This window comes from Coptis chinensis, chromosome 7, assembly GCF_015680905.1.
Source record: "Coptis chinensis isolate HL-2020 chromosome 7, ASM1568090v1, whole genome shotgun sequence".
In the NCBI taxonomy this organism is placed as follows: domain Eukaryota; kingdom Viridiplantae; phylum Streptophyta; class Magnoliopsida; order Ranunculales; family Ranunculaceae; genus Coptis; species Coptis chinensis.
Window position 1 is genome coordinate 91638209 of NC_141462.1, and position 15607 is coordinate 91653815.

At 35.0% G+C, this 15607-nt stretch overlaps 1 protein-coding gene across 1 annotated transcript; it reads left to right on the forward strand.

Annotated features, from left to right (window-relative positions):
* The first annotated feature begins 13529 nt into the window (after positions 1-13529).
* On the forward strand, positions 13530-14420 carry LOC147489952 (protein LIGHT-DEPENDENT SHORT HYPOCOTYLS 5-like). Its single transcript, XM_086570237.1, has one exon. It carries the CDS (start codon positions 13741-13743, stop codon positions 14350-14352), a length of 612 nt encoding a protein of 203 aa, XP_086426363.1. The 5' UTR covers positions 13530-13740; the 3' UTR covers positions 14353-14420.
* The last annotated feature ends 1187 nt before the right edge of the window (positions 14421-15607 follow it).

The following is a 15607-nucleotide window of genomic DNA, read 5'->3' on the forward strand; positions in this document are numbered from 1 at the left end:
CTTTCGTAAGATAATCTATCGTAATATAATATAAAAAAACAACCCTACCCGATTTTAAGATATGTCCACACCAAAGGTGAGAATAGCCAGGAGGATATACAAATCAATTTTTGTTGTTCTAAACATTACACAGATAATGATTTTTGTTTTAAACTTTCTTCATAGTAATAGAATTTGAAAGTGGTTGATCAGCCAAAAAACTAAAACTCGGAGTACAAGAGTATAACAAGTAGCTAGAATATGAGAAGTCGAGTTTGCGGTTAGTTGATCTTTGGTACACACATTGGTAAATAGATTTTTGATGCTCCCTATAATAATTAGCAGGGAGGAATGGGTCGTGAGAAACTAATATAGGTCTTTTTGCATGAATGAGATGGAAATTTTTGGTGCAGTCACATGAAGAGATGATTGTGAACTTAGTATGTGTTGGCTTTCTTTTCTGGTGGTGTTACGAACATGCAACCACAGGAAAGAGCTTTTGTAAAGGCTTTGTTGTCACGTAATCAGAGAACATGCAAAGACGTAGAAACAAGGGGTGGTTGTGACTTCTATTCCAATTGCCCTTTTAATTTTTCAAGGTACATAATGGAATTCATATAATATAACGATTCAAGCGGCTCATCAACTCTTATGAGTGACCTGAACCAAACCTCAATTCGTTTAGGTTTGGGGTTAACAAGTACTTAACCTACCATAGTTATGAAAAACAATGACTTAATTAAAGAATTGGTTTGCCAGGTACATGAACAGTATGAAAGGGAAAATCATTTTTACATTCTAGGTACCCCGTACTCTGTACATGAAATTACAGCACTAACTGATGGGTTATATGATGTTTTGGCTCTCCATATTGAACATTTACCTTACTAATTAAGAGACAAGTGAATGGATGAAAGTATAAGAAAGTTTGTGCAATCATTGAGCCATGTAGAATATGAGTCTATCTCACTAATACATTGAAATTGAACTATTTTAGGTGGTTCAGCATGAAGGTTGTGATTGGTTATTTGCTTTGATTGGTGGTACTAGAACAAACTACAAGCATTCGTTATGCAACTTAGGTGGTATTCAAAGGTACTTTGAATAATTGTGTATATATCTGCAATCCATATAATTGATACTTGAAATAAGAAAATCATTGTTACAATGTAAATGATGGTAGACTATGTAGTGAGAATCTTTTAGGAGTTTCAAGGCACAAACTAAAACTTCATGTTAATGAGTTGCTTCTTTCATCATCAAGAACTGGTGGTTAGTTGCATTCTCCTTTGGCATCTAAGCATGTGTTCTTGGCCTTTTTCGTGACACACCACAAGAAGAACAACGCAGATCGTGATCTGGCCGCGATGCATTCTGAGTTTGGTGGTGATGAATAGTGATGGTGAGATGGTAATCGTCAATAAATGTCCATTGATTGATTAGGGTGACAATACTCTGGGAGAATCTCCACCAGTGCTACATGAACTTAATGTGAAGTTAAGAGATATAAGGCGGGAGCAGCTAAAGAGGATTCGTGAAGACATAAATATTCTATGCAGGACATAAATATCCTTACTTCATTATCAACTATAACCTTTTGTTTTGATTTATGTGTTGTGCCGACTGAGACTGTACCTAAAATCTCAGCATATGCCGACATTGACTTCTTAATTGTATCAACTCTCAACTAGACTCCGGTGAGATCAGGAAATTTAAGTCTCACTTTGAGGCTAGGGAGCCAATTCTGCTAAGGTTATTGCAGTAAATTAAATCTTGAGCTGAGCTTTTCCATGAAACTATGCTTTTGTTTTTTGATGTATATTAGATTTGACTTAGAAAATCTCTGCCTAAATATCCTTGCACTTTCATAGAGTTGTGGCTTAACTGAGTTGCGTGTAAGTGTGTGTTTGATTAGGATTAGAGTAAGTGTGTGTTTGATTAATCAGTTTAAAACAGCAATTTGATCGAGCTCTGTGGATTGAGCAGAGAAACATTCACCAGAATACTTGGCTCAAATCAACAAAGATGATTACATGTATGTACTATCTAATTTGATGTAACAATTCCCGGCCTCCGCCCCGTGAGTAGTTCTTGATAATCACCGACGATACATTTGAGGACAATGAGAGGCGAAGAAGTCATAGATAAAATTTGTCAATGCAAGCCAATGATCTTCAATGACTTTTGGTAGCTACTTTGACTAAACCTTGAAGTGGTGAGAATTGGATCCATAGGTCGTAAAACATACCGAGAACTTCGCACAAAATTATTTTGAGTGTTCCACGTGGAAAATTACTACATTTGTTTGCAAGTGCACTTGGTAGGGATGAATGACTAACCAATAATTTTTTATTCTTTTTACATATATTTTCACGGGTTCTAACTTCACCTGAAACACTTCTTTAACTTTAACAATTTATTAAATTTCTGCACCAGTGAATGTGCAAACTAAGATCCTATATGACTCTAAACTCTCAATGTGTAAGTTTGAAACTTCTCATTTTCTCCTTGCAGACTTTGCCCGACAATTCTATTGAGTGTATACTGCAAATGCCTCACACCTCAGTATAATGAATTTCATGGATATCCCCAATTAACTTAATCGGGCTTTCTCATAGACTCCTAAAAAAACACCCATTCATACGAATCCTAATAAAATAAATTTTTTAAAACCTACTAAACCAAAAACTCGACTTCTTATATCAAACTCACTCTTCTCAAAACTTAGCAAACAAACTTTCTTAAAACTCTCAAACCTAGCAGCCGAGTTAGATTTTGAAAGCTATCAGCATTCAGAAAAACAAATTATCAGCCACCTTCCTATTCATGTAAGTTGTTCTTTAACACATTGTCAAGCTAGGTAATAGGGAATACACTTTGGTAATATATTGAAAGCTACTTTTCAGTCTCTCACACCACTAATTAATTGATGTTATGCCATATAGCAATTTTAATATGCACACATATATATTATAATTGTATTATGAGGTCAGGACACTAAACTACGAATAATGAAATCCTTTTCATTTAAATTTGGTGGTGATTTTATAGATGTACAATACAAAACAAGACAAATTCAAAGCATACCAGGGGGTAAAAACGAAGAGTCAAATCCCAAAAGATGGTATACCCACCCATGGCTCAGCATAATTTTTCTTTTTCTTCTAATGTAATAAATACCCCACCCATGGCTCAGCATAATCTTTATTTTTCTTCTCATGTAATAAATACTGACCATCTGGAGAGGGGGAACACCAAAGTTATATTCACTAACTTTATCTGGTTAGATGGAAGACCTGTAGTGGCATCAAGGGGAAAAAACAGAGTAAGAGACAATTGCCTTGGCAGTTCCATGAAACAAATCCCAAAAGACGGTATACCCACCCATTGCTCAGCATAATCATTCTTTTTATCTGGTTAGATGGAATACAGTGAAAATGAATTTTGCCTACCATCAGAAACAGGACCTTTAATGTTGAAAATAAGCAGAGACCAAACCAAAATTACATAGCCCATTTCAAAGCTCATAGACAAGTGTTTACAATATGTCTTATTTTCAAACCAGTAAAGTTACACCCACCCACTAATTTAACATTTTGACCTACTATTTAAATCTATTGATGTGTCAAAAGTCCTAATCATTGATTTACATAGAGATACATGTCCGTGTGTATTGCAATGCAAACCAACATTATCCAAATAATCAGTCGCAATAGTATGTCTAAAAGGAAAGTCTGTGTAACACTACTCCATTAAAAGAACTGTTGAAAAAAAATTCCAAAAAAATATCATGTAACAAAAAATTGGAAACTGGATCAAATGCATTGAACTAACCTAAAAACTTAATTAAAATGGATGCAACTATACTTAACTTAACTCAAAAAATAATTAACGAAAAATCGGAAACTTTATATAAATGCATTGGGTTTTTTTTAAAATAAACAATGAGGCCAAAACGATTTTATGGACAACTCGATGTTTAGACGACTACACCATCACAAAACTCCAACCAATTAATGGACCATGGGCCAAAGTTTGGGCTTTCGTAAAGTACATACATATTTAGAAGACTTTGGGCTTTTGACGTTATTCGTATATTTTTTGGGCTTAATACACTATTCATACATACAAAATACACTCTAACGCTTTGTTCAAACAATGTTACAGCATATTCAAACAACATTATGCAAAGTTGCATACATGTTTGTAATATTTTAACTATAAATTCCACAAACGTTGATAAATAGTAGCAGATAAATAATACTTCGGTTAATACAAGTTTTATCGTTCCAATTCTTTGATTCTTCTTCCATCACAACTTAACGATTCAATAAGTGCAAGTTTATATATCAATAAAAAGTTCTTAATAAATAATACTCAGACCAAGGACACATTTAAAAAAAAAAAATTAAACTCAACCACAATTAAATGAGTTAACAAACTTTATTATAAGCTATGTCTAAAATGCAATATAGCCCTAAGAAGTGCACTATGGGCCTAAGCGATAAAATTGGATTGTATGCATCAATTTAGTTCGTATTACAGATTACCAAATGGGCTTATGACTTAAGTACACATTTGTATACAACCCACATTTTAATATAGTTTTAAAGTAATATTTTTTATACATAATAATAAAATGGAAAAAAAATCATATAAAAATGGTCCCCGTTCGTTGAACGGGTCCAAAAATCTAGTTACTATTTAATATTTTGCCACTTTTAAGGCCTTGGACAGCTTTTGTTGAGATCTCTCCAATAACCAGAACCCGAGCCTGGTGGAAACCGAAATCTGTGACAGGTCCAGCCCGTCCAACTTCATGCGTTGAGATCAGTAACTCTTGTTGGCGGATTCAAGTCCTAGACCTCTGGTATCATTACCCAGAGATTTTACCGACTTTGCTAGTTGACACCTGCGGCAAAAACGGCTTGCTTTACCACTCATGCATTTTCTTCTTTTCTACTAAAACGCCAAGTTTATAAGGGAAAATTCTCTTGTGGAAGACAAACACTTGAATTGGCACATAACAATTGAATTTTTGACTCAAATCTTAGTAGACACGTAAGTACATCCTAGACCCTCGTCCTAGTGTCTCATTAAATTCTACAAAGTTCTAATTGCTGTATAATTTTTGACCAATCTTTGGATTGTGAGACTATCTAGAGGCAGTCAAGCTACAAGAGTTCGAAAGTCCAAAGTTTGGGGCTAGGCTTTGGTTTAAACCAATGCCCAAAATATCGAATTCGATGAATATTTCGATGTACTCAAAAACCAATATATATTGAAAATATCAGAAATATATATTTTTTTGTTGACCAGTCAAAATTTTGCTTTGTATGTCGATATATCGATCAAAATCAACAATATTTGGTGAAAGTCAACAATATCAGTCAAAATCAATTATTTATATCGGATATGTCGTATATATCGGTCGATATATATCATTATATCGAAAATTGTGATATATATCAGAGAAAAAAAGATTCAATATTCGGTTGAGATATATCGAATATATCTATATCTTTCACCTATAAAGAAAACTCCTCACATAACATTATTTTTTGGTTCAACTGGATTTTTTTCTTCCTATTTTGCCCCTAACCGTTTTCGCTTATTTCAACTATTACAAAAGAAAAAATATGTAATAACTAATGGTAAAGAAAAAATATGTAATAACTGATGGTGGAACGCGTTAAAACATAATTTATATGACCTACTAAAGACAAATTCACAAGTCAGATAATTTCTATATCGAAACTGCCCCTGGTGGTTTTCCATTATTTCAAGAATATATAAACAAAATAACGTAATAAGTGATGTAAAGGATGGGTACAAACGTAAGCATGCTTACTGTATCTCATATCTTTTGCTATTATCTCTTTCTCCTCAATATCTCATCTCTCTTTTCTCTCCCTCTCTCTCTCTTAATAAATTAATATCTCATCTCATCTTTTCCTCAATATCTCATATCTCTTTCTATCTCTCTTTATTCTTTCTCCTCCATATCTCACATCTCTTTCACAGTTTCACCATCACATCCAAAATTTCAAAGTTTCTAAATTTAAATTCCGGATGAAATTTTGATATATTATAAAATTTGAAATTTACATTATTTTACACCACAAATTCAACATATTTACATTCGTGAACTTATATCTTGATTTGGAATTTTGGGATCGGTTTAATTTTGTAAACGAGAGTGAGATCGGGTTCTGATTATTTATATTTGAACTTTTTGGTTTAATTGAGTTTTTATCTACACATCAGTCTATTGGGGTGAGTGTATATTTCAGCTGAGTTTTTAATCGAATTGAGCTCTCATTTATGCAATTATGCATTATTCTGTCTATGCATGATTCAACATTTATATCTCCTTTATATATGTTCACATGCAAAATAACAAAATTGTATAGTGGATAATCAAAGACCATTAATACTGAGTAGTGGAGAATGCTCTCAGTGACCCACGTCAGCCCCTCTTTTTTCTCTAAGACTGACACATCAGATTTTTCATAAAAAAAGGAATTCTACGCCCTTTTTTACCAATTTCAATTGTTCGTGACCCAAAATAGATAAACTCTTTTTTCAATTCTACAAACTCCCAAATCTCCAAAAAAAAAAAATCATCTCTTCAAACCCTTTCTCTTATTTTTCTCTTCTTCCAAAATTAACTAAGAATGATAGAGCACTTCCAAATCACTTGCAGTGAAAACAAAATACCTTTTTATTAAGATGTTACACAAAAATACTACACGGTCACCGGACAAGAGAGAAGCAAGCACGCCACAAACAAAGACTTTTTCTTCATCCGCTCTCTTGAAACACCATTTTCATTGATCACACACACCAATGAGGCTTGGTTTATATTCTTTACACTCCAAAATTGTTTTCACCATGATCATGCATTGAATCTGAACTGTTCAAAAGATTCTATTTCTTGCTTTCGGGGATTTGTGATCTGGGCCAAACAGAAGTCCATACTTGTGTCGAACACATTCATCTCCAAAAGAATAGGGATGCCTACTGTCTTGAAACTAAAACCTTCACCAACTTGGTACATAACCTCTTTGTGAAGTCACAAAATTTATGATGCCTCTCCAGAAAAGGTGAATAGTATGGAAGAAATAATTGGATGGCATTCAAGAGCCTTTGGATAGACTTCCTTGACCGGACGGACCTCCCGCATAGATTTGGCATCACTCTGAAATCCTGAAATAATCAGTTGCCTTACTACCTTCAAACAAAACAGCCACCTCTCACACGTTAGATAGAGATCATCTTGATGTTCAACAGAGCATTTGATGCAAAGCTCGGGTAAGCAGAGAAAGCACTCTCGATTTACCGCCAATCATTCCGTGAAGTCCCTTGGCCTGATTTTATCGCTTGGTATGATTGCATCCTTTGGTCGCTTTGCAGAAGGATTAGCTTTGAAGAGTTACATGGATGCCTTTTCAAAACGGATTTATAGAACTATATGTGATGACCGATGAAGGATTATGGCATAAAAGGATCTTGGACAAGACTATATTGCTTTGAGGACTATGACTATCCATATTATTTCAAGTCATTTGTCCCTTTGAAGAATGGTGAGCTCTTACTTGGAAGAAGGTGGCTATAGTGGGCAAAGCCTTCGTGAAGTAATCCTTTTAAAAAGAAAGAAGGTATCGTGTTTTTTCGACGTTCTTATCCTTCCATAGTAGCTACTTAAGTAAAACAATTATCTCAATTGCTTCGATTATGAGGGCTACAACTAGCAAAGGAATTCGGGATGAAGAGGAGGCAAGAAGAAGCAAAAGAACTAGGATCGAAAGTTTATTATCATTAAGGATCGGACCTCGGGCAATGTTTGAATGATCATGCGGTGATGGTTTATTTAGCTAATTCGATAAAGAGTCCGAGCGTCGTTATTGACAACAACGAAGTAGAAAAATAGATATTTCGGCATTGTTATTTCGCTCTTTTTTGGAATAAGTGGGAGGATATCTCAAATGAAATTCCTCGATCTAGAGTAAGACGCTTTGAAGACAGCTCCTTCAGAGTTTGGTAGAGAACCATAAAATCCCGCGTGAGATGTAAGAACATCGGCCGGAAAATTGTTGTGCTAAAGACTGAAAAAGAGCTCGCCATTCTCTTGGATAATCAACGCGAGCAATTTTTGAAATAAGAACGGCTACCATATTTTAATCCTTTGTTTGGTTGATTATTAAGAGTTGGTTCCCTCATATAATAAGTTTTAAGTTATACAAAACTGTTGATTTTTGCTTTTGTAGGATTTGAGTGTCGTTAAAGACTGTTGGCTGAGAACACATATGATATAGCGTATGGCGCCTAAGCTCAATGGAAGGAGAAGTTGTCTCTTTAGCGACTCTGCTTATGGTGGTACCGGAGAAGGTGACAGATTCGATTATGGTTTTGAGGCCGGATGGAGGATTGGCTTTCGAAAGACATGATAACCATCTATGAATGTGCTATACGAGAAGTGTTGTGTCTTGGTCGAAAGAGGGTTCATTTAAAGTGTCAAGAAGGAGGCTTGGATTGATGAGTAGAACTCGAGAAAAGAAATTTCTTGCTCATTGAGATTGAGTTGCTGCAGGTTATTCGATGCTTCATTCTTGCAAAGGCCCGACCGCCCGAGTCACCTCACCGCTTATTCTTGCTTTCGCCGTAAAAATATAAATATACATAGGAAGGTTGTAATTATTAAAAGTCATTTTGACAATTACCTTAATGTTAGATTGTCAGAAACAAAGATTATCCTATTCATTTAACAATTAATCTAGGAATTTAGAAGTGGTAAATGACATGAGATGAGGGACACCTAACTTATTCATCTGAAGTGAAAAATGGCCTAAGGTATTATCTGAATTTTAATAATTAAGCAAATGAACATAAAATAATGGTACTAAGGATGAGAAGACAAATCAAACATGGCATTTTGGAGGCAAAATTATGAGGAGCAATGTGAATGTCTGGATGAGATAGTATTTTGAACTATTGTTTAAGGTGTGCAATGAAGAAGTTGTAAAGCTTCTTTCGGTACCAACATTGATGTAAATGAAAAACAGACAAAGAAGGAAACTGCATTGCTACCTCAAACCGCTCAATACTAAGATTCCCGTGTTTGGTGAATTTTATGTCTCAAGTGCATTGCTATCTGAATAGCGGTTCATGGTTAAAATCTCTCATGCGGGACACATATTTTTTTTTTCTTATCTTGTTAAGATTGTGGCGTTTGCTTAATGATAATCGTAGGATTCCATTTCGCTCCTCAAACGTGGAGCCAATGTGAGCCGAGAAACAAGTTGGGGTGACCCCCTCCACCTTGTCGCTTCCGGTGGTTATTTCCAAGCACTCCAAGTATAAGGGACTGCTCCCTCCGGTAGTCTTTTTGCCTCGTACTTGGACAAGTCATACAAATATTCCAATACATTGAAATTGAAAATCAGTGTTTGTTATCCCAAATATGTTCCGGATCCTCCTCCTAAAAGATCCAGATTAGCGTTGATGCAATTTCATAAACTCAAGAACCAAAGAATAACCTTTCATGTAAACCCTATTCCTATTCCTATTCATGTCTTTTTACTTGAGGAGTATTACCATCTTCCACGCTTAATCCGACCCTTTGAAGAATTGCGAAAGGGAGATTCTCGAAGGCCTTGACTTCTCCGGTGGAGATGGTACCGGTGAGATCGAGAATCTGCCCTTGCCAAGATGTGTTGAAGACATCACGACTTAAACACGCGGACTTAGGTAGACTTCGAAGAGTTGTTAAGCCAAGATGATGGGGTGGCAATGGGTGGAGAAGGGAAAAGCAAAAGACATCAAGTAAGTAACAACATCATTATCAACTATTTAAGCTATATATCGAAGATCTACTTTCATGACAATAATATCAACTTTCTACAAGAGATTAAAATCTGACATATGCCCATACCTTGAGTTGGCTCAACTTTCCGTTTTTTGAATGGAGGATCTCTCTTTGGTTTATGGGTTGTCCTTCTTGAATTTATTAGCAAAACGTATCAATGTTGTTGATCAGGGTAAAATTAAATAAAAGAGGGCGTTAATGAGGCTGGGAGTGGAAATCACAAGATACACCAGAATCTTTAAGATACCGCACAGGAGTAGCTCAGGAACTACTCCTCTTCAGGGGGTTCTGTACTGCAAGCCTCAATTTTGATCAACTCTATAAATTTTGTGTGGACGACTTTTTAAGCAAAAATCTTGATTTTATTGTATTTTGATTTTTGGCATGGTTATTAAAGGTATTGTGGTTAAAACTGCATAGAGAGAGGTGAAGAAGTCTGACACAATCCAAAATGTGAGAACTGAATTTTCAAAATTGGAAGGTATATCTATGATAAATCTGAAGAGTTTGTTGCGGGAGATTGGCTTCAGAATGAGCAAAAGGTTGTTGATTATGACATAAAGAATGGCTTCAATCATCGTGTCTTCCGGATTCAGGATTCAACAAAAATACATGTAAAGATGTTGCAGATCGGGAAGCCAATAACACTTGATGTGGATATGAGGGACACATCCTTACTATCAAGCGTAGGATACAGAACAAGGAGGGTATCTCTGTTGGCCAACAAGAGCTTTTCTACTTAGGAGAAGAACTGGATGATGGTCGAACGATTGCAAGTTATAACATTGAGGGAGGGTCAACAATTTATGCAGTCTTTTCGTTTGGGAGATACAATGCTAATATCGGTTACTACTTGAAAAAAATAGAACTTTTAGTCTTAAAGTGAAAAGATGGTTTACTGGTTCGAATGTCAAGTTCCCCGATTGAAAGCATGGTGGGGATCCCAATTGGCAAAACGTAAACCCGGCTTGACAAGGTGGAGCTGGAGAATGATATGACTTTAGCAAACTTACATTTTTCAGAAGGACAGACATTGAATTTGAGGAGTGACAGCATGCAAATATTCATTAGGGTGCCTTCAGGTAAATTGATTAATTACAGAGGATGGATCTTATACCGTTCAAAATGTGCAAGAAATGATTGAAGAGCAGGAGGGAATACATATAAGGTCGCAAAGGCTCATCTACGGTGCGATGCAGTTTGAGCCTTCGCGCAGTTTGGACGACTACAATATTAAGGAAGACGCCACAATTCATTTGGTTCTTCGTCTATGTGGGTGTTAGATAAAGATAATTGTTAATCTTTTGGTTGAATTAGTTGATTTGATAGAAGGTATTGTACGTTTTAGCATATTGTTCTTATTACTTAGAAGCTTTTTAGAATTTTATTTCTATGCAATTTAAAAGTTGGGTCTTTGCTTTTGGGGTTTTCATTTGTTTTTTTATAGTTAAACTTTGGTATTTGGACTCAAGTTTTAGTAGATTGTTTAATTTCTTTGACACTTATAGGCCACATTATTAGCATGGCTTTCAAAAAGTAAAAAAATTACATAATAAGCAATTAGTGTTGTAATATATTATGAGGCTTCAAATGGGGTATATAACGGTGCATTTAGATTGATTGTTTTATTCTTTTTTTTTTTATAATGGATCGCTACAGTGCTACTCTTCTCAACCATGCCTAAATCCTTAGAAAGAGAGCTGGAAACAACTATGGCAGCCGTGTAGCTAGAACCACGATAAGATATACTCAGTTGATAGTTAGTTTAATTGGATTGAGGGAGTATTGAACATTGCTGATAATCAGGTTCTTTCTAATTATAAATTAGAGTGCTATCAACTGGATGTTCCTAATTAGTATTCCCATTACCATATGATTCTCCAAAACCTCATAAGGTATGAACATATTGATGTAAGAATGATATTTTTATCCTTTAAGTGAAACCGATTTATTAGCATCTTAAAAGGATAGACTATAACTCCCTATATCGATCAATAGTACACGGTATTGCACGAGATCATAAAATATGATAGCTATAAATATATCAGGTGGAGAGATTTATCTATATTGATAGTCTTGATGAAGATAAATGGAGAATTTATGTGAATTTGAGGAATTACAATTTTTTTTTTTTTTTTTAATTGTGGGTTGGTAGAACAAAAGAGACATAATTCTATGTTACTCCATTTTTTTTTTTTTAATAATTTTAGGATATAAAGGGGTTCAAGGTTCCTCCTTAGATTGCGCTTTTCATCTCATTTAGAAATGTATGGAACCCCTGTCCAACATTATTTAATTTTCTATTTTTCAAGTGAATTTGAAGTAAAATTTTTAGATGACTTCTCATTTCCAAGGCAAATATAGCTATTCTAACATAAATTACTATTTCAGGTCATGTGGATGGCACCCCGACTAAGTTTGAACTTGGATATTTTCATGTCAGGCAGGATTCAAGGTTCCTCCTTAGATTGTGTTTTCATTTCATTTAGTGATGTATGCAACTCCTGTCCGACAAAATGTAATCTTCTATTTCCAAATGAATTTCCATGAAAATTTTCGAGCAGCTTATAATTTCTAGAAAATACAACTATTCCAACAGTATGATTATTGTTTCATGTCACGTGGACGTGCCACTTGTATAATTTGAACTTAGCCTTACACACTCTCTCAATGCCTATTCGATCAGTGTCATTCGATCTTCAACCTCACCACCCACCAAATAAAGTTCTTTCCCATGGTAAGTTCTTCCTCAAGGTAAGATAATCACTTTGCTTCAGAGATATATTATTATACGTTTTTACAACTCTTAAGATCTGTGCTTTAAAGATAATCACTTTGTTGGGTGGTTATATAACGTTTTCCAAGTATATCAGAATTGTTAAAGATTTGTTGCCCAAGGTTTACGTCTCTGTCATGACTCACGAGGTCAATTTCCAATTAGTAGAGCTCCTGTTATTTGGTTTAATTTGTTCTTATTATGGAATCAAATTCCTAGGTTTTCTTCATCTCTTCAATTCCCTATAAAGTATATGTCAAAATGTGGCCCTTATTTTCTTCATTTCATTGTGTTATTTAGGACAATAATACTTCCAAAAAAATTAGAAAAACATAAACCCATCAAACAAAGTATATATATATATATATATATATATATATATATATATATATATATATATATATATATATATATATATATATATATATAAACAGTGAATGCTATCAATTATATTATTTATTCAAGTGGATTTTAGGTTTTTGAGTCATTAGCTATCTATGTAGCAAGTCCGGCCATAGGCCGGGCCAAATGGCTAGTTATATATAATAGCCTAAAAAAAACAATATATATCGGTAATATATTGGACATATAGGCGATATTTTGGGCCTTTACTTTAAACTTCATTGTCTGCTCTCTATATTCGATTCATCTGAATTGAGCAACAAGTCTATAGCCAGGACTACGATTTTCCAATTAGAGGGTCCACCATGTGGAATTCTAAGTGTCAATCACCACTCGATTTCATCAATCTCATCATTCTAAACCTTTTAACGTCCCATCTTTCCCTAAATTTCTTTCTTCTTTTTCCTCTCCCGAAAACCCTCTCCATCTCACAAAAAAACGTTCTTTTTACATCTATATATATATATATATATATATGAGATATATACTGATTAAATTCCTCAGCATAGTCTATTAGTCAAGAACCTAGCCTATAGAGATTCTGTTGATAGTAATCCAGAGAACGAACCAATAATAGGGAGAAAGAGAGAGTTAGAAGAAAAGACGAGAAAGACAAACATCCCCCTCATCCACTTACACAAAACTAAAAACAAATCAAATCCCAAACAACATAAGAAAACTCAAACACCCACTTCAAAGACCACAGAGAACTCTTATGGATTCAATATCAGGAGGTGGATCAACAGATATGAACATAACTGAAGGTTCATCAGCTGCAACAGGAGAAAGAGGTGTCGTCGTCGAACGATCTTCATCCGTTCCGCTTAGTCGTTACGAGTCACAAAAGAGAAGAGACTGGAACACTTTCTTACAGTACTTGAAGAACCACAAGCCACCATTATCACTAGCTAGATGTAGTGGTGCACATGTTATTGAGTTCTTGAAGTATCTAGACCAGTTTGGAAAAACTAAGGTGCATTTATTAGGGTGTGCTTATTATGGACACCCAAATCCACAAGCACCATGTCCTTGTCCATTAAAACAAGCTTGGGGAAGTCTTGACGCACTTATTGGAAGGTTGAGAGCTGCTTATGAGGAGAATGATGGGAAGCCTGAGGCGAACCCGTTTGGTGCAAGAGCAGTTAGGATTTATTTGAGAGAAGTGAGAGAAAGCCAAGCGAAAGCGAGGGGGATTCCTTATGAGAAAAAGAAACGGAAGAGACCAACAACTTCTACAGCTATGGCTCAAGTGGTTGAGAGCGGAGGTGTTGGACAGTCTTCTTCGGATGTCGGTGTTGTTACTATTGCTTCTAATATTACTGCATAGCTTCATTTGTTATTCAGTCGTAAATTAAATTGTATCCACATATATATGTTACTAATTGTTGTCCATCATCATGACACTTCGAACTGTTCGAAGTACTCTCTCTCTCTCTCTCACACACACACAGAAACATGCATGTACTGATGTACACAAACCAAGCTAGCTATCATATATAGTTGCATCTCTCTGGATCGAGTCTGGTCATACATGCCAGTCAGAAACCCAATTTCATTAACTACTTTTCAGACCCTCATACACCAAAACCACACAATCAAACATACTCAATTACTCATCATGACTGACGCACCATTGAGATCACTTCAATTAAGATAGTTGAAGTGTTGGAAATCTTGGAACAACAAAACAGACTCTGATTAATTACTCTCATGGTCATGAATGTTAATAAGAACAATATTGAATTGGTTCTTTTTGTTCGTCCTTTTATCTTAGGTTACTTAGTAACTTAGGTAGTTAGGTGTTTAAGGTCGACTGAAAAGACCTCCAGTTGATATCTTTGGAACTTTGTCCACTGTTTTTCTTTCTTTTTAAACATAATCCATGTAGAGAGATAAATGTATGTATCATAACTCTTTAATAAAATGGACGAAATTTATGTCAATCTCTTCATCGAAATTCTCTATTGCTCCAATTAAGAATTAGACAGAACAACGTGTTCCTATTCTTTTCTCTCTTTGCTATACATGATTCGTTAATCTATTCATTTCAGTCTGCGCGGTTGAGTAACCATTTAGATGAAAATCATATATAAAAGTTGTAATCGATCAACCAAATACCTACGCATAGTGACATGGTAGTGCGTTTACTAGCTGGTCTACTAATGTCTAATGGTAATTCAGATTCTAGTCGTTCTTTTCTCCTTTTACAATGATGGAACAAGTAAGGAGAATATATCAGTGCTCAATCTAGAATCGATTTTCCACCACTTATATATATATATATACTATATATTCTCTCCAATATATTGGAAACAGTAGGAAAAGAGCGAGCAGTATCATATCACAACCATGGGCCAGTTTTTAAATTATTGAAATATGTTTAGGCTCGATTCCTATTGCAACACAAGCAAACATGAGAGACAGCTAGAAAGAAACCAAACAAGCCTAAGTAACTTGGTTACTTAGTCAGTAGAGATGATATATTTTCTTTTGGGATTAGAACCATTCTAGTAAATACTTACACGAGCATTGCATGCTACTGAGCTTTTTTTTTTTTTGGGTTTGTTTTGTTGGTTGTTTTT

Excerpts from the sequence above, each read along its gene's own strand:
- LOC147489952 (XM_086570237.1), top strand. The coding sequence starts at position 13,741 with ATGGATTCAATATCAGGAGGTGGATCAACAGATATGAACATAACTGAA.